This window comes from Myripristis murdjan, chromosome 14 (genome assembly GCF_902150065.1).
Source record: "Myripristis murdjan chromosome 14, fMyrMur1.1, whole genome shotgun sequence".
Classification (NCBI taxonomy): domain Eukaryota; kingdom Metazoa; phylum Chordata; class Actinopteri; order Holocentriformes; family Holocentridae; genus Myripristis; species Myripristis murdjan.
The window spans coordinates 35320278-35346056 of NC_043993.1; the positions used below are offsets into that span (position 1 = coordinate 35320278).

General features: G+C 41.9%; 1 protein-coding gene, 1 long non-coding RNA gene and 1 other non-coding gene across 7 annotated transcripts in view; 2 read left to right on the plus strand and 1 right to left on the minus strand.

The window, feature by feature from the left end:
- Positions 1-21272, plus strand: part of myo7ab (myosin VIIAb) — a 59478-nt gene extending 38206 nt beyond the window's left edge. For 4 of the 5 annotated variants that reach the window (XM_030068271.1, XM_030068274.1, XM_030068270.1 and 1 more), the window contains 24 exons: positions 943-1032; positions 2029-2156; positions 3216-3342; positions 3859-3978; positions 4741-4914; positions 5482-5709; positions 6979-7149; positions 7690-7807; positions 7937-8063; positions 9818-9987; positions 10793-10983; positions 11228-11352; positions 11708-11865; positions 13555-13708; positions 13898-14053; positions 14751-14856; positions 15531-15644; positions 16734-16821; positions 16929-17035; positions 18608-18793; positions 19212-19328; positions 19443-19526; positions 19929-20048; positions 20835-21272. In XM_030068271.1, coding sequence (XP_029924131.1) covers positions 943-1032; positions 2029-2156; positions 3216-3342; positions 3859-3978; positions 4741-4914; positions 5482-5709; positions 6979-7149; positions 7690-7807; positions 7937-8063; positions 9818-9987; positions 10793-10983; positions 11228-11352; positions 11708-11865; positions 13555-13708; positions 13898-14053; positions 14751-14856; positions 15531-15644; positions 16734-16821; positions 16929-17035; positions 18608-18793; positions 19212-19328; positions 19443-19526; positions 19929-20048; positions 20835-20927 — 3252 coding nt within the window. In that variant the 3' untranslated portion in view covers positions 20928-21272. The remainder of the gene's footprint in view (positions 1-942; positions 1033-2028; positions 2157-3215; positions 3343-3858; positions 3979-4740; positions 4915-5481; positions 5710-6978; positions 7150-7689; positions 7808-7936; positions 8064-9817; positions 9988-10792; positions 10984-11227; positions 11353-11707; positions 11866-13554; positions 13709-13897; positions 14054-14750; positions 14857-15530; positions 15645-16733; positions 16822-16928; positions 17036-18607; positions 18794-19211; positions 19329-19442; positions 19527-19928; positions 20049-20834) is intronic. The other variant, XM_030068272.1, reaches the window with a different exon arrangement.
- On the plus strand, positions 12-84 carry trnav-aac (transfer RNA valine (anticodon AAC)). Its single transcript has one exon. It is a non-coding gene; the product is annotated as a tRNA-Val (tRNA).
- A 2047-nt stretch (positions 21273-23319) lies between the features above and the next one.
- LOC115371121 (uncharacterized) lies at positions 23320-25579 on the minus strand. Its single transcript, XR_003929327.1, has 2 exons — positions 24541-25579; positions 23320-23531 (listed from the first exon to the last, which is right to left on the minus strand). It is a non-coding gene; the product is annotated as an uncharacterized LOC115371121 (long non-coding RNA).
- Positions 25580-25779: the final 200 nt, after the last annotated feature.

Here is a 25779-nt window from a genome sequence, read left to right on the forward strand (position 1 = left end):
CGTGGTCACAGGTTTCCGTAGTGTAGTGGTTATCACGTTCGCCTAACACGCGAAAGGTCCCCGGTTCGAAACCGGGCGGAAACAACCTTATTGCGGCTCCATAAACAACGTAGATCAACACAGACGAACATCACAAGCCAAGATGTTCAGTCTGCCCCTCCGTGCTAGGTAAATCCTTAACCCTCCTTTTTTTGAGGGGGGGGTCAGTTTGAGCCCAGCCAATGTTTAACATCACTAAATAAATGATTAACATCTTTTTTTTTTTTTTTTTTTTTTTGCTTCATATTTAATGAGTTTTCCTAATGTAATGGGTTCTACCGGGTAAACATGAAATTCACGTGATGATATGTTTTCAATGTCCTGTACACACTTTGTAACGCATCAGTTATAAATAACAAAAATCTGTACTTAGAAATTATATAAAGCCATTAAAACACCAAAAATTAATATGTCTTTCCAATTTTAGGTCAATCAGTGCGATTTTATGGTGATGTGCATATTTTTCCATAGTTGCATAATAGGAATACTGGAGGTATAAGTGTGTGTGTGTGTGTGTGTGTGTGTGTGTGTGTGTGTGTGTGTGGGGGGGGGGGGGGGGGGGGGGGGGGGGGGGGGTAACAATTTTACTTATAATAATTTTGTGGAGGTTTAAACTGCTGGGGTCAAATTGACCCCAAACATAAAAGATGTTAGTAAATTTGAACATAACAGGACGGGTTAAATGCCCTTTGGCTCTTCCATTCACGCTATACCGCACTTTTCACTTTCCTGCAGTTTTCCATTCAATTTTAGTAGTAATAGCAACAATAGCAGCAGTATACGCAGTACTATTAGTAGCAGCTGCAGTAATAATGGCAGTAGAACAGTTGTAGTATGGAAGCATGGAAAATGTCATTGCCATCTCACGTGTGTGTGTGTGTGTGTGTGTGTGTGTGTCTACAGAACAGCTCCATCGACAGCCAAAAGAGGAACAGCATCAGACATAAACTTGTGTCTCTCACCCTGAAGAGGAAATCCAAGATCACTGAGGAGGTGAGACTCATAACAGCGAGTCATTTAACAGAATCATGACTTTTTTCTGACGGTCAAGACCTAAATACTCTGACTTTTGGATTAAAGCTGCCAATAGCTGATATTTGACCTTTGTTAAATTTCAGTTTTCTTATGAAGTAAGTGTTTCCCCGAAAAAATGTATTCTTGTCCTCTGAAGCAACATTTAGTCCACTCTTGACTGAAACTCTTGATAGTAGCATTAGAAAAACATATTAGTCCGTTTGGCCCAACTGGTACGTGGCGTCCCACTGAATCTAAGTTCTTGTTGCAGTGGGCCGGGTTCTGCTTCGGCCCAGTCAGTCTCCTCTGTCTGCCCAGTCTTTCCCGTCTCTCCACTGTCAGCAATGCCCCAAAAATAATCTTTAAAGACCCCCTCTACTCAAAAACAAGGTTTCTTTTTGTTTTAATACTCTCGGAGGCTTGGCTTTGACTTCACAGATTGGTGTTGGTGCCAAATCTGCCGCTGCAGTGCCGATTCCACAGTCCGCTGCTAGTCCTCTAAGAATGCAAATTATGAAAAATAAAACACATGCTCATACATGCTTGTGGAATCTGTTCAAAATGCCTCTTTATAATCAGTTCAGGTTAAACGTTTCCTGTTAACAACCACTGTAATGTTGATGAGTTCTCCAGTAAATATCCTAGACAACACACATAAGTTGGCCTGATATAATCTGTAGATCTAAGATTGGAAATTGGCAGAATGTTGCCTGTGTAGGTAGGCATTCTGAGTTTTAGTACAGCAAAAAACTGCATCAGTACAACGAAGGAAAGACATCGGAAACATTTTTCAACACAATCAGCAAACTGATATATCGGCCTAACCCGAGAGGTAAACCGTATTTGTGATGCAAATGCGAAGGAGCAGGTTTAGGGAAAGGTTGACTTGATTCAGAGAGCAGGCGGTGGCGTGAAGTGTTTCTCGAAGCGCTGACTTTTCGTTCTAATCTCCTCCGTGTCCCGTCGTCCCGGCAGGTCACCAGGCGGCTGACGGATGGAGACTACAGCCTCCAAGGGAACAGCATGCTGGAGGACCGACCCACCTCCAACCTGGAGAAACTCCACTTCATCATCGGCAACGGCATCCTCAGGCCGACCCTCAGGTGACTGGTGACGCAGCACCTACTCTGGTTTTCTATCTTATTCTCCTTTACTGACTAATAATCCCCTTTACATTTGGTAGTAACATGCATCTGAGGTGATTGGATGGTGCTTGACCTCCATAAAAATGCAGCTGTAAATGCACATAAGACACACTGAAGACAGATTATGATTGCATCTCCAATCCACAGTCAGAGTTTCCCAGTAATCTGCTGTGACAGCATTTATCTCTTTAGCTTCTGTATTTCTGCACTTCTTCTCCTTTCAAATGCTGTCTGAAATTTTGGGATTTTGGGTATCGTGCACTTGAGCGACCCAGTTAAGTGGTATTTTGAAAAATGATCTTCCTTGAGTAATAAATTCAATTTCACTCAAACTGAATGTACTCCTTTCCCGTTATTTATATCGCAAGAAGTAGCTAAAGTGCAAAGGTTAGACTGAAAAATCAGTTTGTTACTATATGAGCTGTGTTATAATTAATATATTATTGCATATATTAATGAAAGACAATAGATGTTGATTATCCACGGGTGGAAATTTGCCTTCTGCTTCACAAGCTGCCAAGAAGTAAAAGATATTGGCTGATAAAACAGCAAATGAAAAGCGCAACATAAAATCTGATAAAACTGATTAAATGTTTAAGATAAAGTATATTAGTTAATGAAAAAATAAACAGACATTACATTACATAAAAACTGATACTGATACATGCCAGTCAGTGTGGTTCACCTCCATAACACTGATTAATATTGATTAATACCACTGGTTGTCAGTGTGAAACTACATTGTATAGAAAACACAGAGGAATTGTATATTTTGGTGGATTTTTGAAGAATGATGGTGAATGTGGCCATCAAAAATGAAATCAGAAATGAGCGTCGGCTAAAAATGAATTCATAAATAAAAAAAAAAAAAACTCACATTGGTTCAGCTCTAGTTTGCTCCTTCACTCCAAGAGTCTGATCCTGACAGAGATTTTGTTGACTTGTGGATCACCACGCCGCTGTGCTGTGGCTCTGGACCTGTCTGTTTGTGATCGGCTCTGTTGCTTTTCGCCTCAGGGACGAGATCTACTGTCAGATCTGTAAGCAGCTGACCCAGAACCCGTCCAAGAGCAGCCACGCCCGGGGCTGGATCCTGCTGTCTCTCTGCGTGGGCTGCTTCGCCCCCTCCGAAAAGTTTGTCAAAGTAAGACCTCAAACGCCTCCACGACCCCCTGATTAACCACCACCGACCCACGTGATCATAACAGTGAACTAACAGTTTCACAACTGAAAGGAAAAGTTGAGTAATTTGATACTGATATTTTGCTAAGTGTCCAACTCAACAAAAAGAAAAAAAAACATGAATTCTATAGGAAGAAAAAGGCATCCTGTAACTACCAGTGAAAATGCTGCAGCTTGCATTGTTTGGTCCTCACTTCTTCACTATTCAGATGCTCTTATGAGGCCTTTGCGGTTTGTGATGGCTGTTTGCTTCTCAATAGACAAAATGCAATGCAAGTAACCTGCTGTTTTAACTGTTATTTTTTGGGATGTGGTGCGTTTTACTCCTTTTGAACTATCTCTTTTGGAATTAATGCCGCTTACATCACGAGCTAGACCTTTAGTTTTAGTCACGTTCTAATGTCTAAATGAAGCTTATCTCTGTGTCTTCAGTTATTTATTTATGTATTTTAGAGAAGTTCTCCTTGTTCCCTCCCAGTATCTCCGGACGTTTATGACCAGCGGTCCTCCCGGCTACGCTCCATATTGTGAGGAAAGGTTGAGGAGGACGTTTGTCAACCGCACACGGACCCAGCCTCCGTCCTGGTTGGAGCTGCAGGTTGTAAACATGCTGCTCTCTGTTACTGTGTGAAACCAGAACCGGGGTTTTCCATTTAATGTCTGCTCATACTGTACTCTGAAGATTTACATTGCAAAAGCCCTTAAAACCAGTCATTTCATGTACAGTCCTGATCAAAATCTTAAGACCAGTTGCGAAATTGCAAGAATTTACATTTTGCACTGTTGGGTCTTAAGAAGGTTCTAAGTAGAGCTTCAGAATGCAAAAAGAAGAAATGGGAGTGAAACAAAAAAAAAATTGAGTAAGCAATTTATTGCAAACAACCATTAAAGTGAAATAGGCTGTTCATCAGCTGATCACAAGTTTAAGACAGGTTCTTTTTGGTGGAAAAGGGGCATGATACCCCTTTTCCACCAAAAAGAACCTGGTGCTAGTTCGGTGCTGGTTCTAGAGCCAGTGCTTAACTGGTTCCAACAACGAACCAGTTTGCTTTTCCATCGGCCGAGAGCCAAGCGGGATTTTGCTCCCCTCAAAAAAGGGGGAGGGGACATGTTTAGCCATGTTGGTCATACCAATCAACTGACAATCCTTACAACTTAGAAATGCAGGATCCTTACAAGTTGTATCTCACTGGAAAGAGGACGAATCAGGCTTTACAACGGTATAAGACACAACACTATTGGGTATAAATAAAGGGGAGAAATTATAGATTGAAAAAGCGGTGCAGAACTTTTTTTGCCTAGTTTATTTTGAACGTCACAAACCACCTGAGCTTGATTTAGATTTGTTTTGTCCCACCAGGCCACTAAATCTAAGAAGCCCATCATGCTGCCTGTAACGTTCATGGACGGCACCACCAAGACGCTGCTGACGGACTCGGCCACCACGGCCAGTGAGCTGTGCAACGCTCTGGCAGATAAGATCAACCTCCGAGATCGCTTTGGCTTCTCGCTGTACATCGCCCTTTTTGACAAGGTGTGGGCCAAGACTAGGGTTTGGTCAGGATGTTGACTTGCCAGTAAAGGGTCTGACATTGGGCTTTTTATTAAAAATCAGATTTTGTCTCGTCAGTGTGATCCAGCTCTGATGGGATGGAGGTTCCTCCTTAACCACAGCGAGTGAATATATTTAGTGTTTCTATTATTCTTTTTATATCAGATGCTGGACCAAAAACATCCCAGTGGGCTGTGAGCTTATATACAGCCTGCAGTGAAACCTGCCTCACCCTGCCTCAAGGAGGCGCTAACCCACCTGAAAGTTCAGTTAGTCTGGATTTCAATCCTGTTTCATAGGATGAATCAAATGTTTTCCAACCTTACAGCAGTAAAAATCTGCAGGAATTTGTAATTTCTTCAAATTTTGGGCTGTGCAATTGTTACATTTAAACCATTTAGATATTGCTATCAGCAGCTTAATTTCAGAAACATCATAATTTTCAGACACCTGTATGGTCCAGCCCTAAATCCTGCAGCAGTCATGGTGTTTGTGTGTCAGAGTGAATGCGTACGTGCTCTTAGACGTCCTGGACGCTGCTCTTGTCAGGTGTCGTCGCTGGGCAGCGGGAGCGACCACGTGATGGACGCCGTGTCCCAGTGTGAGCAGTATGCCAAGGAGCAGGGCGCCCAGGAGAGGAACGCCCCCTGGAGGCTGTTCTTCAGGAAGGAGATCTTCACTCCCTGGCACAACCCTGCCGACGACTACGTGGCCACAAACCTCATTTACCAGCAGATCGTGCGGGGGGTGAAGTTCGGAGAGTACCGCTGCGAGAGGGTAACAGCTGCTGCTTCGTTTTTTGATAGATTTCTTTAGAAGCAACATTCTGCAGAGAGGGACGTCATTGGCTTATTGATTGCAAGAGAGGCACTTGGAGCATTGTACAGTGGGTTTCAAAGTTGGGCCTTGGGACCCTCAGCGGTCCTTGATTGGGCCTCCAGGGGATCCTCAGGAAAATGAGGATCACTATAATTCACTATAATTTAATTCACAAGAAACTGTTAAGATCCAAAAAAAATGTATGAGTAATAATTTTAATGTTTAAATCTCACCGTGTTGAATTCATTTGTCAGTGTTCAAATAACATTTTCCAGTGGATGGGATGAGGTCATGTTTGGTCCCCTTCCCTCTCTTGTCTGTTAGCAGGGTGGCACAAAAACTTCTTCAGGGATTTTCATGAACATCTAAACAACTGAGCACCTAACACAAACCAAACCCTCAGTTCATATCAGGATCCACACGGCAAAATCACTGTAAATGGGCGTCGGCAGCTTTCAACAACTATGAAACATGAAATGTTTGAAAACCTTTGGCCTGGTGTGTGTGCCATCTGAATATCTGCACTTTTTTGCAGCAAATGATTTAGTGACATTAAAGTGAGCTATAAAACATCTTGAACCTAAGACTGTAGGTCCTGCAGACAGTTTTTAACTTCTAAGGTTCATGTAAAATGCATGTAAAAGTTGCAACTCCAATGCCAGGTGAATTCCAGGAAGCGCTCTTGTATTTTGCACTTTTTAGTAGAACATGTCTGCAGTCACAGGTTGGCCTTCAGCAGCAGTTCAGACTTCTGGGACCCTAAAGCCCCTAAATCTTAACTTATCTTAGGTTACAAAGCCATAGGGTTATCGATTAATGATTCCTGTAAACTGAATTTCCCTGTGGATGGGAACAACAGAGAAAATTAGTTTCAAGTTCAGTGAATTTCAAACCTGTTTCTGCAGTTCTGAAGTCTTAAAGTTGCAGCTGATGCAGACGGGAGGCATGCAAAGCAAAGAGCAAAGCAAAAGACAGCCGTCTGCAGAGTTTTTACACAAGAACATCCAAAATGTATGAAAAGGGAACTGGCAGATTCCAGGTCTACAGAGGCTTGTTTAGGTGTTCATGAAAATCCTTAGCAGAAACTGAATATTGATTCAAAATGTCGGCTATCGGCTGCTTGTGTCCAGTACAAAATATGAGCACATTCTTCAGCCCTTCAGTGGAAAACCACCACAGAAACTGATTTTGTGTTTTCCTTCTTTCTCCCTGCATGGTGTCCATCAGGAGGAGGAGCTGGCAGAACTGGCCTCTCAGCAGTACTACGTGGATTACGGCGCTGAGATCCTCCAGGAGCGCCTGCTCAGCCTCATCCCCTCCTACATCCCAGACAGAGAAATCGGCTCAGCGAAGACGGCTGAGAAGTGGGTCCAGCTCATCGTCGCTGCCCACAGGAAGGTATCTGCCGCTGTGCTGACCAACAGATGCACCGAGTTTGGGGAAAATAAGCTTTTTGATCAGCCCTGCATTGTACAAAAATACAAAAATAAGGGCGGTAGAAGTTGCTTCTCCCAAAGTGCTGACTGTTCTTTGGAAAAATATTAGCAGAAACGTGAGGTTTATACATTTATATTCAGATATTACACTAAACACGTAAAATCACTGGTATGGTCCTTTAAAAGTGCATTGAGGACAAACTGAAAACGAGGCTGATTTTCTCCAGCTCCTGGAAAGTTGACATTTTGTAGATACAAGCTTTTCACTGCTGTCTTTCCACTGATGTCTACTTTTCTACTGTCTCCTCCCCTAAATATCCAGTTCATTTAAGCATCAGCATGTTCTATACTGAGCTAAATACAGGTCGTTGATCAGAGAGGTCTTTCCAGAAATGCAGTGTATTTCTTTAACTTTTATTCCTCTTGTATATTTGCTTAATGTGAAGTTGTAAATCCATGAAAGTTTTAAAATTCCTCAAATTAACTGCAACTAACTAACCAGGAGCTGCACACCAGGAAGAGGCTGGGCACGCAGAAGGTGAAGGAGGATGTGGTGGACTTTGCTCGTTTCAAGTGGCCTTTACTCTTCTCACGTTTCTATGAGGCCTTCAAATTTTCAGGTTAGCGAAAAAAAGTTTTTAAGCCATTAAGATATCTGTTAACTCATCTAAGGCTTTCTAAGACGCTTTTTTGTTTTTCATCGTGTAGTTTTTTTTTTTTAAATTTATGCCACACTGTCAATCCTACAGGGCCAAGTCTGCCCAAGAACGACGTGATCGTGGCGGTGAACTGGACCGGGGTTTACTTTGTGGATGAACAGGAGCAAGTCCTTCTGGAGCTCTCTTTCCCAGAAATCACTGCTGTGTCCAGTAGCAGGTACGGCATGCCACATTACAGAAGCAGCACTGATTATGAAAATGTGTCCAAATAATATTCATTTCAGGTGAGATGTGCAACATCAGAGAAAAATTACAACTTCTGCTACCAGCCACAAAATGATGTACCAAACAAAATGAAAACAGATTGTGGTTCTTTTTGGTGTGTGTTTAGTGATGTAAAGAAATGCATGAGGTCTTTGGTAGACTGTACCATGGGTCAAGTTACCTAACAAGCACATTGGGACAGTTAACATAGATGGACATACATAAGGAACAAATGTAGATGTAGAAAATGTATAGTCACAATCAGTGCGTCAGTATTACAAATAAACTAGAAGAGTGCAGATCTCCACTAGGCGTTGCCTTATCTCCCATTTTCTAGACTATTGGCAGTCAGTTGTTTTGTCAAATGATTTTAAAATAATAAATTAAATTACTCCATGGTTCAAACATAATACAGTCTGTATCTGTTTCAGTTTATTCAACATATCATACCAGCCCTTACGAAACAAAAATATATTGCAATATATTGGAAAATATCAAGTGATATATTAGATAATACATTTCCATATATGGAAACTAGTCTTTATATTTTCCAATATATTGAAATATATGCATAGACCATACATGTCTATATACTGGTACATATAAAAAATATATTGCAATCAAGACCAAAAACGGCACTATATTTTTACATGTAATAGTTTGTCTTTATATGTTCAAATATACTGCAATATATGCATATACCATATATGTATATATATCGCAACATATATAAAAATATATTGGGATGTTTTTTAACATTGCATATTTTCCAATAAACAACCTTGACATATGCATGGACCATGCATGGCATATATTTGTACGTATATTTTTACAATACATGTTCCCATATAATTGGAAAGACATAGATCATGTATGTTTAAATATATGTACCCAGTATTCATCACATATAAATCTAAATACATTATGGAGGATATTTATAAAAAGAAAATGACATATATTACGTGATATAAACACATATATATTCGTATGCAATATATTCCAATATCTGAAATGCACAGTTACTTATGGATTATTCCATATATTGAAATACATTACAATTATTGATGCAATATATAAATATATTGCATAATATGTTTCACCAATATATTATTCCATGTATTGCTAAGACATTTTCAAATATAAAATACATTTCAATATGTTGTAATTCCATATATTAAATGTAATATATTCTAATATATTACCATATATTTCATATAATATATTGGTAAAAATATCTTCTTTCCGTAAGGGAGAGGTCAAGAACCTACGGCTCACCAACCATTTCTGGCTCTTTGCCAGATGTCATATGGCTTTTGACTTTTTGAAACCACATTTCAAAAAGGGCACAAATTAAAATAGTAAAATTCAAAATTTCTACCAAAGGTTTCTCTCTGTCTCACACACACTTAATCCTTAATCTCTGTGAGGATTAGGAAAGTTAGTCAGTGATGGCCGTCTTACTCGTTTTTTGTTTTTTTTTTCCGTGGTGAAGCATCAGGGTGTGTAACCTTTTTTTAACTCCCCGTCCTGACTCTTCTCAGTGTGTCTGCTCAGTGCTCTGTTGACCTCTGCTCACCAGTGTGTAAACTCTTCCAAAAAACTCAACGCACATCCTGCGGTTTTCTTTAATGACCTCACCTGCCATGTTGAAATGATAACGCATATAAAATTTCACTTCTAAAATTTCACTGCATGTTGCCCTTCCAGGGGGGGCAAACTCCAAGGACAGAGTTTCACTCTCGCCACCATCAAAGGAGACGAGTACACGTTCACCTCCAACAACGCCGAGGATATCCGGGACCTGGTGGTCACTTTCCTCGAGGGTCTGAGGAAGCGGTCCAAATTCGTGGTGGCGCTGGTGGACTGTCCCAATCCTGGTAATATTCATTCATGGTTACATTATAGAGGTGCAAAGCGGGCAGGGATTCAAACCTTAAAACCGTGAAACGCACAACAAGGACCTTATTATCCTGTATGTATGCCAGATTGGTGTTTTCCATCAGGAAAATAAAACTGTACCACAGTTGGTGAAATCCAAGAGTTCAGATCGAACAATGTGTGTATAAAGTTGACGCTCGTGGCGCCCCAGTGGTTCACCATGTTGAGCACATACCATGTAAACTGAGGCCAAACCACAGAGTCCTGGGTTTGAATCCGGCCCAGACCCTTTACTGCTTGTCATCCCCTCTCTCTGCCCTGTCCTTCCTGTCTCTATGGTAATGAAATGCCAAAAATAAGTTGTCTCTCCACTACACTACATGGACAAAAGTACTGGGCCGCACCTCTTAATCACTGAATTTAGGTGTTTCATTCAGTCCCATTGCCACATGTCTATAAAATCCAGCAGCTAGCCATGCAGTCTGCTTTTACAAACATTTTGGACAATTCTCTGCTTCCAGCTTTGTTTGGGGAACAGCTTGGGGAAGGCCCTTTCCTGTCCCAGCATGACTGAGCCTCTGGGTTTAGGATGGAGGTCAGAGAAGCTCCTGCAGGTGGAGTGTGGAGGAGCACCAGGACTTTTGTCCATATAGTGTAGACAGCTTAGCTTCACAGGAGTGGGCCACAGAATTTGAAGCTAGTGAAATTGGCTGTAGCTTTAAGCAGCGTGCTTTGGAAGTCATAATTGTTGTTGTTGTTGTTGTTTTTTTGATGTGGTCTGTATGCCTACCTTTCATCTCTTAGCAGGTGTAGAGTCTACATTCCTCAGTTTCTTCAAGGGAGATCTGATTGTGTTGGATGAGCACACTGGGGAGCAGGTGATGAACTCCGGCTGGGCCCAAGGCATCAACGACAGGACCAAGCAGAGAGGAGACTTCCCTGCCGACTGCGTCTATGTGCTGCCCACCGTCACCAGGCCGCAGTATGACATCGTGGTGAGTAAAACCTGCTGCCTGTGCCATTATAAGATCAGAAAATCTGTGAGATGGAGTTTGTAGTAAAGACAAGGGAAAGAGTGAAATGTTGTTTTTTTGGTTAATTCTCAGCAGAAATAGTATTTCATCACAGAAATATGGATAAGTGTAGTATCTGAACCCCAGCAGCTGCATGTTTTTGCTGAAGTGTGACAGTATAGTTTTTCCTCTCCTGTTCCTCTCCTGTTCCCTCCCTGTGTCCCAGGCTCTAGTGGCCATGACCCCAGACCAGAGGAGAGAGTCCATCACCATGTCCCAGCTGAGCCTCGCTGGGACTGTGGAAAAGGCCAAGCCTCACACACTGGAGGAGTTCTCCTACGACTACTTCAGGTGCTGTTCCTGTGCAGAAACTTCCTGCCATAAAGAATGAATGGAAATGACCACCAGGCAACACTCAAATGCTTTTTCGTTTGCCTTTGTCTGGGCAACTAATCACTGTTTGGTGCGCTATTTTGAGATGAATTCTCCTTTAAAATTAAATCATGATTGTTGGCTTTCAAAATACCAACACTGACGAATGAGATTGTATTTAAAATAGCAGCCCCTGATCACAGACTGGCTGGATGAAATAGCATGAGTGTGCTGTGTGTGATGTGCTGATGCTCTGGGTGCTGCCTGGGGAGGTCTGCTTTGGTCAGGCCTGCAGGGCGCAGACATGCAGGATCTGACATCTGCGTCCCTCCAGGCCTCCCACTAAGAGCACGCTGAGCAGGGTGATGATCTCCAAAGCCCGGGGGAAGGAGCGTCTGTGGAGCTGCACCAAGGAGCCGCTCAAACAGCCGCTGCTCAAGAAGGTCCTGGTCCACGAGGAGCTGTCCCAGGAGGCCTGCCTGGCCTTCGTAGATATCCTTCACTGGACAGTGTGTGTGTGTGTGTGTGTGTCAAATCAAATCAAATCCTTTATTTAATAGAGGTGGGAGAAAATATTGATTTTTAGATGCATTGCAATGTGGACGTGGGGCGAGCCGGCATCGATGCATTAATGTCAATAATTCATGCTTATAATAAAATGATTAAAAAAACGCAGAACTGAAGTATATGAGCAGCGTCTAGCCGTGCAGTTACAGGACACACACAACAGAAAACACTCACATGAAGAACTGAAGCTGAACGAGCTGAAAGAAACATCAAACCGGCTCCCTCTGCATTAGAAGCGAGTGTCTGGAAACACTTTGGATTTTATGAAGAGGAAGGGAGGAAGTGAAGTCACACAACACTGAAAAATTTGGGCAACACGCCGAACATGAGGAATCACATTGTGCGCTTTCCCCTAGAATGAGGAGGTAGATAATGGAAGTAAATAAATCTATTTAGCGTTCTTTTTAAATCATGGTTCACTACAAATTTTTAGTTGTCGCACAGTAAAAAAAAAACAAACTGTCTGAAAAATGATGCAAAAAATTATTCAATGACAATCACAAAAATGTGCATCAAGATGCATCGATGATCGCTTTATAATCGCATCGTTGCCCTCATAATCGTAATCGAATCGAATCGTGAGGTGGCCAAAGATTCCCAGCTCTATTATTTAACCTGATGAGCATCACTGAGATTTAAAACCTCTTTTCCAAGAGCGATCTGGCCAAGCGAGGCAGCAAAAGACAGAGTTACAACACTAAAAACATTCCAACAGGCAAAAAAACATAATATTCACAACAAAGTTTAGATTATAGGCAAATTATCAGACACAGACACACATCAAACACAGCAGAACTGTGTGTGTTTAATGTTTCCATCCCTGGTTTTCTCTCCATTTATCTCTTAAACTCTCTCATTGGAAGCATGCAGCACAGTGTTCGCTTGAATAGTGTGTCATTCAGTTACTTTTAGCATGGCTGCTCTTAAACTGTTATGGATTACTGGGGGGCAATATCCTGATATCAGCATTTGGGAATGAAAGATGAGTTCAAGTTCAAGTTCAAGTTCAAGAGTCTTGATTATCCCCTAGGGGCAATTTGTTTCACAGCATGTAGTAAAAACATAGAAAAAAACAAACAACAATTCAAGTTTCTTGAAAAAAACATTCCAAAAAACATTCAATCCCACAAAAAACATTCAAACAAGGTCATTTAAGATGATTCTGATAATGTATTGGCACATGTTTTTAGTTTTTCTGCATGAAAACACACATTGGTAGCAAGGATTCTTTTAGATTGGGTGCAGTTGAACAATAAGCTTATTAACCTCTTAACACAATCTGGACCACCATCTGCTCTGCCGCCTCGCTGCTCTAACCCGCCGTCCGCACTGAAACCTGCTGCACAAACCACAGAACGATAACACTGTGTAAATGATCCTCCAGTAACACCGGCCAGCCCGTGTATCAGCTGGGCTCTAATGAACAGTTTTGCTAAAGCAGGAATAAAAACACAAACAGGCGCTTCAGGGAAATCAGGGTTTTCCTCACTGAGGTGATAAATGAGTCTTTCAGAGCTCACTCTATGGGTTATGTTTTACGTGCCGTGCAGCGTGTTGCACTCACAGCGTTGACATGAGGTGAGTGTGTGTGTTCGTCCTTAACCGTGGCTGCACCTGTGATGAAGTACATGGGCGACTACCCGTCCAAACGAATCCGATCCGTCAACGAGCTCACCGACCAGATCTTTGAAGGAGCGCTGAAGGCCGAGCCGCTCAAAGACGAGATCTTCTGTCAGATTCTCAAACAGCTTACTGACAACCACATCAAGTAAGCCTGCAGCGCGCGCGCACACACACACACACACACACACACACACACACACAAATGGTGATGGACTTTTTCTTGCTACAAGAGCGCATCTGCAGCCATAATCTGTATTTAATTTCCACATTTTCCCTCCACATTGTGCTCTCTCTCTCTCTGTATGTGTGTGTGTGTGTGTGTGTGTGTGAGCAGGTACAGCGAGGAGAAGGGCTGGGAGCTGCTGTGGCTCTGTACTGGTTTGTTTCCTCCCAGTAACATCCTGCTGCCTCACGTCCAGAAGTTCCTGCAGGCCAAGAAGCACCATCCTCTGGCTCCAGACTGCATGCAGCGGCTGCAGAAAGCCTTGAGGTAACACACACACACACACACACACACACACACACACACACACACACACACACTCACACACTCTGTCTGACAGTGTAAGTGGATATTAGCCATGTTCCACCCACGAGTGTGTGAGGCCACCTCCAGGGGGAAACATAGAGGCTGAAACTGGGCTTAACAGGTCAATGGTATTCTTCCAGAAAATTAGCTTTCTAAGTTATCTGAAGTCTGGAATCATTTAGGGAAAATCAATTCTACCTTTTAACAAAGTTCATAATGTTCAGTTTGTGTTGACATTGTGCAGAATGTGTCACTTTAATTCTGTGTTTATTACTGAGGTTGTAGTTTGCAGAGGTCTGCTACTGGACTACATTATACTGAGAGGTGTTTCCATTTTTTTGTCCTCCCTATTTATAATACATGAGTGGGACATAATATTGGAAACAGCTGTCAGTAAAGTGCAGTCCAGTCCAACAGCAGCACTAACTATGAGCTCAATGCCAAACATAGAAGTGAATGAACACCTCTGTTACCGTGACAACAAGACAAGCTGAGCATTATAGGCAGCAGGAGAGGAAACTTTATGGCACAACAGCTGGATTAGATTAGATTACATTAGATTACACAGGTGGAGCTGATAAAGTGGCCGCTGAGTGTATACCTCTTTCCAACGTTTCCCCTCCACCTCTCTTTATTTAATTTTTGCTCTGCGTTATAGAAACGGATCGAGGAAGTACCCTCCTCACCTCGTCGAAGTGGAGGCCATCCAGCACAAGACGACCCAGATCTTCCACAAAGTTTACTTCCCCGATGACTCCGATGAGGTCAGATGACAGCTAAAACTCCTGTAGAGCACTGAGACCGGCTGTTTATGGCTGTTTCTGCTGTTTATACACATTTTGTGGCATTATTATTAGTGATTACTGGTTGAAATGTAGCAGTGATACAGCTGAAATCAAGGAGCAAGAAGAGAAAAAGAAGCAGAGACAGAAACAACAAAATCAGCTCCGTATCAGGTTATTATTTCAGACATACAGGCTTTTTTCTACCAGTGTTTTTTTTTTTTTTTTTTTGCTTCAGTTGGGGGGAACTTGAGTGAACAAAATATTTCCAAGGGGGCACATTATTGAAAAAAATATCTTGGAAATTATATATTAACTGAATGGGTCTTCTTACCAAAGAGTGGTTTGGCAGCTGAATACAACATGAATGGACCTTTCTGTCTCGTCCAGGAAATACTTCTTGAACTTGGCCTATTTTCCAAGCATTGTCGTGGAAGTAGATGATCATGAATCAATACTACGTCATCAATCTTTTGACTGATTGGTCGAGGTTGTTGATTTTAATGCATGAGCAGATTTTAACAACAACAAATATTCATTGTCTCTTGAGCACTTCCACGGCTGGTTAAGAAGTCTGTCTCGATACTGCCACCGTTTGTTCATCTTTTTGACATTCGCTCCAATAAAGTCAGCATTTTTTATCGTCCTCATGACAGGCCTTTGAGGTCGAGTCGAGCACCAAGGCCAAAGACTTCTGCCACAACATCTCTGGACGGCTCATGCTCAAATCCTCCGAGGGCTTCAGTCTCTTCGTCAAGATCACTGACAAGGTGAAGACGCTCTCTCTCTCTCTCTGTTCGGCCCAGATCCTGCTGAGAGTCTGTTTGAACAATAAGCATTTAATATGTAATACACAGTGAACTGATGACTTTTGCTCCATGATGAGTTTAGATTAAAGTTGTTTATTTATTTATGAGAAAAAAACTCACAAATTTACAGGAAAAAATTTAGTTTTTCTTTTCCTTTCTGTCGGCGGCTCGACCTGTGCTGCCCCCTGCTGGCCGTGTCTCAGCTGACAACCTCAGCAGATTCTACTCTGACATGGGATTCAGGAACAAGGAGATCCTGCTGATCTGAGCCCAGAATCAGCAGATTGTTTTCTTCTGAATCGGCCCAAGTCACAGCAACGTCTCTTCAGAGTCCAGATGCTGAGGAGGAGGTTGGGGTTCTGGACTCAAACCAGCAGGATTTCCTTCTGACTGGAGAAAAATCAAATTTTTCATATTTTTTCCAAGTTTTTTTTCTCATAATTTTACAACTTAAATTTCAGGAAAATATCTGAGTTTTTCTCTTGCAAATTTGGGACTTTATAATCATGTGTTTTTTTGTTTGTTTGTTTGTTTGATGTTTTTTTTTCATAAATTAGATTTTTTTTTTTCCTGTAAAGTTACCACTTTAATCTCAGAGAATATCCAAGTGTTTTTCTCATAAAAGTTTCTTAGAAACTCTTCTTAGAGTTTTCTTCTTGGAATATTACCCTCCCTCCCCCAGCTCTGTATTTTTTTTCTCCCAACAATGGCCCTAATACACTGTTGCAGTTAATGGCCATTAAAAAAAAATTAAGAGTTGAATTTGCTTTTTAAAGGACAATCGGCAATTAAAGTCATACACCAATTTTTCATTAGATTATCCTTTTGATCATCTTAGCCATTTCATGAAAATTAAAACCATCCCTGCTAAATAATTTCTGCTTTATTCTGCTCTGACTGAATACTCTCCTAAATGATTTCACGCAGTTAATATTCTCTCCATATCCTATACACAGCATTTTGAAAACCAAATGCATCAAATCACCAAGTCATCAGCTGATAGAAGTGAAGCGTCAGAGTGTTTCAGTGTGTGATCCTCTGCTTGTTCAGGTCATCAGCGTGCCCGATGGCGACTTCTTCTTCGACTTCGTGAGACACCTGACCGACTGGATCAAAAAAGCCCGATTCGTGAAAGACGGTAAAAAGTTTGTCTCTTTCTTTCTGAAAACGAGGGATGGAGCCCATGTGCAGCAGGATGAGCGGTGCTGCTGTTGGTCGCCTCACCTTTGTGTCTTTTATGTGCAGGTGTTGTGCCTTCGCTCACCTACCAGGTGTTCTTCATGAAGAAGCTGTGGACCAACACGGTGCCGGGGAAAGACCCCATGGCGGACTCCATCTTCCACTACTACCAGGTGAGCGGCCTCGATGACGCTGAGCCATCCAGAATGCTCCAGGGAGGATTAATCACACGTTCACACTCCGAGTGCATCGATAGAGCAGCGGTGAACAGATACAATCTCGGGATTAAATCAAGATGCATCGGTTTTTGCATCTTCGATAAAATCTGATGCAGTTAATTATTAAATGTCCTATGCCTTTATTTAGGAACATAACCCATCTAGTAATTTCATATGATGGACTATTTCTCCTACGCTAACAGCTCCACTCATTCATAGACAACAACAGGCGTTATATCCTCCTGTCACAGAGAACGAGGTGCAAAATATTTAGCGAGAAACAAATCCCTGCTCCGTTTGACAGAGAACACATGGACATGAGTTATGAAACAAGGCCCAGTTGTGAAAGGTCAAGGTTAATAAATAATTAAACTCATTGAATTGCATAGCATCCTTCCTTGGAATCGTCATATTGCATTGAGTTACATTGTGTTGAATCAAATCGTTCAAGGCCCCATGGCCTGAAAAATGCAATTTTGGTTGTTTTTGCGTGATAGGGAAAGTCTTGGGGCCACATAATAATAATAATAAGAAGAAGAAGAAGAAGAAGAATACATTTTATTTGTTATGGCGCCTTTCATGGCACTCAAGGTCGCCTTACAGTAAAAATAAATACAAAATACAGCAACAACAGAAAAAAACACCACATAAAACGATCACAGAAAACAAAGCATAAGAAAAACATAATAGAAAATAGCATAAAAAAACATCATAGAAAAATACTAAATACTTAATAAACAGTCCCATGCATTAAATCTGTTTTAAATGGAGAAGAGCGCACAGCCCGTTTTTTGAAACTGATCCTGTGAAACGAGCGGATTGTACTTCCGTTAATTGATGATGTCATGAGGACAGTGACTCCGCCCACAGTCCGCCTTCCCTCCCCAGGCAACAGCTCACAACATATTTACAACATATTTAACAAACATAACTCACCATTCTGAAACATCCTGTAATAAACGGATTTGAGTACAGTCGTATGACATCACACTCGGCAGTCGCCATGACAATCATACATAATATAGATCAATATAAGATGATAATTCCTGTTTAGCAGTGAGCACCATTGAGCTCCGTTGAGCAACGCAGGTTTCAGTTACTTGCTTGTGATTGGCCCGACCATATGTCACTCAGAAAACAGTCAGCCAATCAGTGGAGAGGGGCTGATTCTCTCTTCTGATTGGCTAAATGAACCGTGCCGCCAGAGCTCCGGGAGAAAGGCGAGAGAGAGGAGCTGTGAAACTATATTTATCAGACCACAGGGACTCAAAACCACAAATACATCCTGCAGGGAGATCGACAGTTAAAATAAAACCCTGGAAAAGTGGACACCATGGGGCCTTTAAATTTCACTGCATCACGACTGGTGGGTGAATCGTATCGTATCATCGGTAGTTGCTGCTCATCTCATCGGAGGTGTATGGAGATAGGTACGGTATCGGCCGCAGACCAAAGAGATGCCCCAGTTCGCCCAGGAGAGTGAATCCTGTGGACTCACAGCTGTTGTTGTTGTTGTTCCCCCTGCAGGAGCTGCCCAAGTATCTGCGTGGCTACCACAAGTGTTCCCGAGAGGAGGTGCACCAGCTGGCGGCGCTCATCTACAGGGTGAAGTTTGAGGAGGACAAATCTCACCTCCACAACATTCCCAAGATCCTCAAAGAGCTCGTCCCCCAGGACCAGATCCGACACCTGTCCCCCGACGACTGGAAGAGGGTACGATGACAGGACGGTCTTTTGATATTACAGTTTAAAAACCAAAGCTAGATACAAAACACAAGAAGCTACAATAAAGAATATGGATCAATCTGTGTGTAAAGGTCACTAACAAATATTTTAAGAGGGGATTTACAGAGGGAAAAAAAATTGGACAATTCGGTAGAATCTGATGAAAACTTTCATTTGCATCGTCTCAAACCCCCTGCAGATTTTGTCGACAGAAATGGGACTGAAGTTTTTTTCTTGCAAATTTAGGAATGAAATCTTGGAAATTCGCGTTTTTCTTGGAAAATGACTCCCTGTGATGCCCCTAAAGTACAAAGAGTGTTTTTCTTTACATTGAGAAATAACAAGCTGGTAAATCAAATGAATGACGTCTTGACTGGTTTGTCTTTTCCTGTCGTTTCTCTTCCAGTCCATAGTTTCATTATTCAACAAGCATTCAGGGAAGAGTCGAGAGGAGGCGAAGCTCTCCTTCCTAAAAATCATTTACAAATGGCCGACCTTCGGCTCTGCCTTCTTTGAAGTCAAGGTAAACCCGTCACACAACAAGTGCAAATCTACACAGGAATGTCATTTTTACAGCTGCTGCACGTGGCTGATAGGAACACGATCCACAGTGACTCTTGTCTTTTCCTCTTTTCAGCAAACCACCGATCCAAACTACCCCGAGACGCTCCTGATCGCCATCAACAAGCACGGAGTCAGTCTGATCGATCCCAAGTCCAAGGTGGGTCTGCGTGTCTGCGTGCAAACCTGCAGCTCTGAAAATAATCCGCTGCAAAGAATCCAAGCTGCAGGAGAAAACTTTTGCACATTTGCTGAGTTTTTAAAAATTGAACTACTACTAATATCAGCGCTTTAAGTTAATTGGAGCAAAGAGGGAGGATTAAGAATCAGCAGCATTTAAACTGGTTTGGGCTGGACGCTCCTCTTGGTGTGATTCAGGCTGATGAGAAGGTTTTTCCTCCAGTTTGCATGAAGTACATAAGATCCTCTGAAAAGTGCTGCGCCTCGTTTTATTTTGGTGTTATCGGTCATTCTTTCAAAGCAGGTGTCCTGTTTGTCTAATGGTCAGTGTTTCTTTTGGGGACAAAGCTCCTGTATCTGTGCGTGTCGCTGTTTTCTGCAGGACATCCTGACCACCCACCCCTTCACCAAGATCTCCAACTGGAGCAGCGGCAACACCTACTTCCACATCACCATCGGAAACCTGGTGCGAGGCAGCAAGCTGCTGTGTGAGACGGCGCTGGTGAGTTTCTACGGCACATTTCACACCACAGTGAGACACAAAGGGCTTTAAAAACACGATTAAAGGTCATTTAAAAATTTAAAAGACTAGAGAAGTGCCACGTAAATACAGTCCGCTCACAGTCACTGATGAGAGTTCAGTGGTTTATGAAACTGTTCCCAAGTCCATAAGCAGCTCTCGCTTCAGGTAAAGCTTTCAAAATAAAACCCAGTTCTGGCTCAAAGGCCCGTATCTCTGCAAGTGAATCCTCTTCATTATCAGCGGCTATACTATCATACAATGACTGACCCAACAGTATTTTATTGTGAAAAACTCGGTTAATGGAAACTGTTCCAGATCCCAGAACTGCAAAATGACGCCCCCTGGTGGCTCTTAGACCCCATTTTGACAGCGAATGCTTTAAAAAGCAAAGTCACTCGATTTCTTTTAAAAAGCACGGGCAATGAGCAAATTAGCCAAAAAAAAAAAAAAAAAATTATCATGACCGGAAAAATGTATAGTTACTGACATTACCCCCAAAATTATTCTTGAAAAAATAAGAGGATTAGAAAGAAAAAAGTGGATTTTGTTCAGAGGGGGAAGTTAAATGTCAAAATAAAAGTCCACCCATGGGCTCCTGGGTTTCAAGGAGTTTGATCAATATATAATATAACATAATATAATGATAAATAATATACTATAAAAGGAGAACTGATGCATATTTCAGCATTGCAGTGTGCTCAGATACCGATGTACAATGTCTGACATCTGACCCCCACCCCTCTCACCCCCCCTCCCCAACCCCAGGGCTACAAGATGGACGACCTCCTGACCTCTTACATCAGCCAGATGCTGACCACCATGACCAAACAGCGAACATCCCGGGGCAACAGCAAATGACGGCCGGAAACTCCTCGACCCCCACCCCCCCACACCCCCCGCGAGGCCGTCCGTCCGTCCCACATCAGTCCTGCGTTCGCTCCCCAGCAGCGCCCACGTGCACGCCGCTGCACACGTGCACTTGTTACGTCTGGAGAACGCGACAAGAGGAAACGGGTTGAGAGGAGGATTTAGTTCTGTGTTGGGTCACGCCGCGGGACGACTGACGGGCCGTGACGCTGGAATGCCAACGTGTGTTTAGTTAGAATGCACTGGTCATGTCTTAAACTCACCTGCTGCCTTTCAATTGACCTCTTTTCCCAACATGGAACACAGCCACCGGGACGGATTTGGAAGAAGCTCCATGGCGGCAGTCAGACGACGTGCTGCACAGCCGTGGATCCAGCCAGCGAGGTGTCTGGCTTTTCTCTCCGAACTCCTGAGCTGTAGATAGCTAAAGGACCGTCCCAGTCATTCTGCATGTTTAGCGTAATAACTACGAAATGCATAATCACATTTCTGCTAATATCAAGCCGTCATATTATACAACTCAAATAATAATTCCCACTTTTCCTCCAGCCGCTGGTTTCCATTCGTTCCACTACGATATGAACATGAACTCTCAGAGCCTTCACACTTTCTTCACTCCAGTTTTCCATCAGCGGAATAAAGTCCTCCACATGAGTTTTCCTAAAAGCAGCAGCACTGTTGTGTTTTCAGGACTTGAAATTGGGCGAATATACAAAATAGTCCCCGGGGAAACATTTGCTTCACGCAGCCAATTATCAGTTTTGCGGTTTATGAATGGCGACGACTTTATTAGGAGAACATTCATTTTAATTCATTTAAAAAAAAAAAAAAAAAAGGCATTTTTATTATATATTGTGAAGTCTTGAGCACCCCCACATGATTTGCAAAATGGTTTGTTGCGATCTAAGTTGTGGATAAACTGTCGTAAAGAGGCCAAACGTTCACGATCGCTGGGACGGTCCTCTAAGCGCTGATGTTGTTGTGTGTCCGTGACATTTTTGCACAGGCAGGCGTGTCTTTGCATCCTTCATCAGTGCTCTAGTGCTCCAGGCGTAACAGGAAAACTTGTTGAAATGATATAAAAATGTTTGATACTTAAATTTGTAAGTCAGTGGTGGAACAGATTCCCTTTTCTTTAGATCAGGAGCTGGTTTCCAGGCAGCAAACTGAGCCAGGAACCTGGAAAATACCCAGCAAGCACTTCTTCACTTTGGTTTTGATTTGACTGTATCTTGTACGTAGCTTTCATCTGAAGACAAATCTACATGGTCGTCCAATAAGGTAAATGATGATGAGCAGCCAAATGTTCATGAAATGATGGTTTTGGAACAAATCTCCTCAAATATCGATGACACCAAAGGTAAACTGTCAGTCAAGGAGCGTTTCCAATCAGAGCTCTTTTTCATCATTTTGATAAAATACAGTTTTATCAAAACACACGTTAGCCGGACGTTTCAGTTTGCCAAGTCGTAGAGAGTCGAAGAGAATCAAAGGACATGATGATGCGTTCAGTGGCAACTTGGAAATCTCACATTAACCCACACGCAGTGAGGAGAACAACCTGTGGATTATTTATTGCCACTTTGAGAAGTGTTCATGAACGCCCGAGGAAACGGAGCTCCTCTGTGCACAAGGAGGGATTTAATACACAGACATTTCTCTGTTAGCGCTGATATTTTTAGGATGAAGTAATCTTGGACCACAATAATTACTGATTATGTTCATCGTTAAAGGGACAGTTCACCAGTTTTGATAGCGGCTGGAGCACGCAGCCTGTATCCAGATCAATGGAAGATAGCACCTCTAGCTTGGAGAGAAGTGAGATTAAAGGGCGAACTGTCCCTTTAATGATGAACAAAAAAAAATTATTAGTGGGTCCATGGATCTGGATCGATCCATCGATTCAACGCTCGGCGATTCAGTAGGATCGATGCAAAGTGCAACCATCATTCATCGTCACCTTTCAGATCGTGCCACCTTTATTTTGAAATTCTCGCAGAGTGCAGGAAATGTGTTGATGCAGGTTGTGTTCATTAACAGATCCTGGCATTTCAGATGGAGTTTGATGTAAAAACAGCTTTGAATCCCGTCACTGACCGGGCATGAAGGGCCAGCCGGTCACGACTCACCGCGTCTCCGGCGCTCCAGATTTCCGTCGCTTCCCTTCACTCCTCCTGTGTGTCTGAGGAGATTTGAATCTTATTCGCTGTAATTTGTAGAAACAGCTTCAGATTCAACAGATCCCTGCTGAACCGATCCCACCCACCATTTTAATATCTGTTGAACAGATTTTAATACAAGAAACAATGGGGATGAGTGTGTGTGTGCGTGTGTGTGTGTGTGGGGGGGGGGGGGGGGGGGTGTTAGCCAGAGACGTCACAGATGTCAGAAAATAATCTTTTATTCTGATATGCCATATTATACAGGTACGATCTGAGAGGAACCTTTGAAATGGCTTTTACAGTTCTACAGAACAATCTGGTAATGTCATTTATAGAAAAATCAGTCGTTGGTTTATACACGGTGATTCTTTGGCAAGACGTAAAATAAAATGACATTTCATACCCACTCAAACGATGTTGTTCTTATTGGATTCTTCACGGCTCTGTGCCCACCTGGTGTTAAACTGCATCTCACCTGCCCACGTGTGATCGGATCCCACTTTTTCCGAGAGAGAGGTTGTGATTGTCATGTGCACGGTAAAGCAGGCTGTTACCCTGTATGGTCAAATTCTTACTTTGCTCGTCCTCCTTCCACACAGAAAATAAAAATTAAATGGCATTTTACAGACAGCAGGTATCTAACAAAAGGAGACATCTTCGCTCACTCCAGCCTTACTTTAATGATCTGTCGATTACTGCAGACAAACCCGACCCGAACACCTTCACACTTAGATTATTTAATTATAGTACAGTCATTTTATGAAAAAACCTGGGACAAATTGCAAGAGAAGCAAACTCAACTGATTTTGTATCCTCAGTTTGTCCTGAGTGAGGGAAAAAAAAGTCCCAAGGAATCCCATTGGTGGAAAGTTTTGAAAATCACCTCTATATGACCATATAATACCAAAAAAAACCTTTTCACACACAGGTGAATGGGATTCAGAATTTTACTTTCAGATATCACTATAAAAATTCACAAGTTGATTACACACACAAAGACAAGAAAAAAAGTCAATTACAAGTTCTTTGAATTATTCTGTTTACACATGCATATCAGACATTATCTGATTTGATATGCGCTAATATATCGAATAAATGCCAGAACAGATATTTAAACAGTGAATTAAAAGGTCATTACTATATATATGTATATAGTAACTTTGAATTAAAAGGTTACTATATAACAGTGAATTAAAAGGTTTCCCTCTCTCCGGACAAACTGAGGATACAAAATCAGTTGAGTTTGTTTCTCTTGCAATTTGTCTTAGGTTTTTTCATAAAATGACTGGACTAAATGCGATGCAGACAAAAGGCCTCCGAATGCGTCCTGAGATCGGATCACTCAGGACACACTGCTGCTGTTTACACCTGAGCCTACAGGTGTCAGCTGGTGATTGGCTCACTCAGGACGGACGTTCACACCAGGTGGAAACAGGGTCGACGTCTCCGACAGCTAAATGTGAAGCTTTGAGCTGAGCTGACCTCCATGATGTCAGTTTGTTAAATGTTTAGCCATAAAAGAGAGAAACAGCTTCCGGAGCTGCTGCTGATGTTTCAGCACAAAACAAGACTAAACAAAACTGTGACATCTTGCCAGTGAGGTCGCTATTTAAAGAAAAATGATCAAACAACTCGTCAATTAAAAGGAATACTTCACATGAACAACATGGAATGATTAACATTGTTTTTTCTGTTACATATAATGTACATATACACCTTGTACATCCCATTAGAGTAGTTTTGAAGGTTGTAATTTTGAAATTAAATAGCTTTCAACCATCAACTAACATGAACAGAGGAAATGTTCAAGTGTTTGGATTTCTACAGCACTGACACTGAATACTGCAAAGGGAATGATGGGAAGTGGAGACCACATACACCACAGCATCTAATGCGTCTAATTATATACAACCAAGCCCAGTTTGTCAATAACGGGGGGAAACAAGTCATTACATGTAAAGATGGATCCAATCTCATGAACACAGTAACGAATAAAAGTCTCAACATCTGTTCAAGGCACTGAAATGATGCTGACCACAGTTTTCAATAAAATAAACCTCATTCCACAGTCTGGGGTTTTTCATATTCCAGTTGGAGACATAAGGTAGGTGCACCGACAAGAAACTCGTGTGTGTGTGTGTTATCTGATGTGTGTGTGTGTGTGTGTTATCTGACGTGTGTGTTATCTCTGGATGAATGTTGAGATGGACATCAGATGATGAGCTCGGTGATTCAACGGTGTGAAAAAAGTCTCTTTCAATCTTTTGTCATCGACTCCGAGAACAAATTTTTGTTTGACATGTAACAGGAAGCGTCAGCACTGAAAGCGGCAGTGGCTCCAGGCACAGGGCCGTCCTGAGACGCCTGGGGGCCCTGGGCGAAAAAAATTAGTTGAGGGGGGGCCCCTGGGTTTCACCATGGATATATCAAGATGAACAACCTGAAAGATTTTATTTCACCCTGTGAGCAAAATTCACTTAAGTTCTTTAAAATTTTTTATTTTATTTTATTTTATCTTTATTATTTTACAGAGGGATTTTTTTTTTTTTTTTTTTGTAATTCTGTGTTTTTACAATTTTTTTGAGTAATTTTAGGTTTATTTTTCTTGTAATATATTTTTTATAATAATTTATATAATATATATTTGTAATACAAATTTTAAATACAATTCTAAATATTGC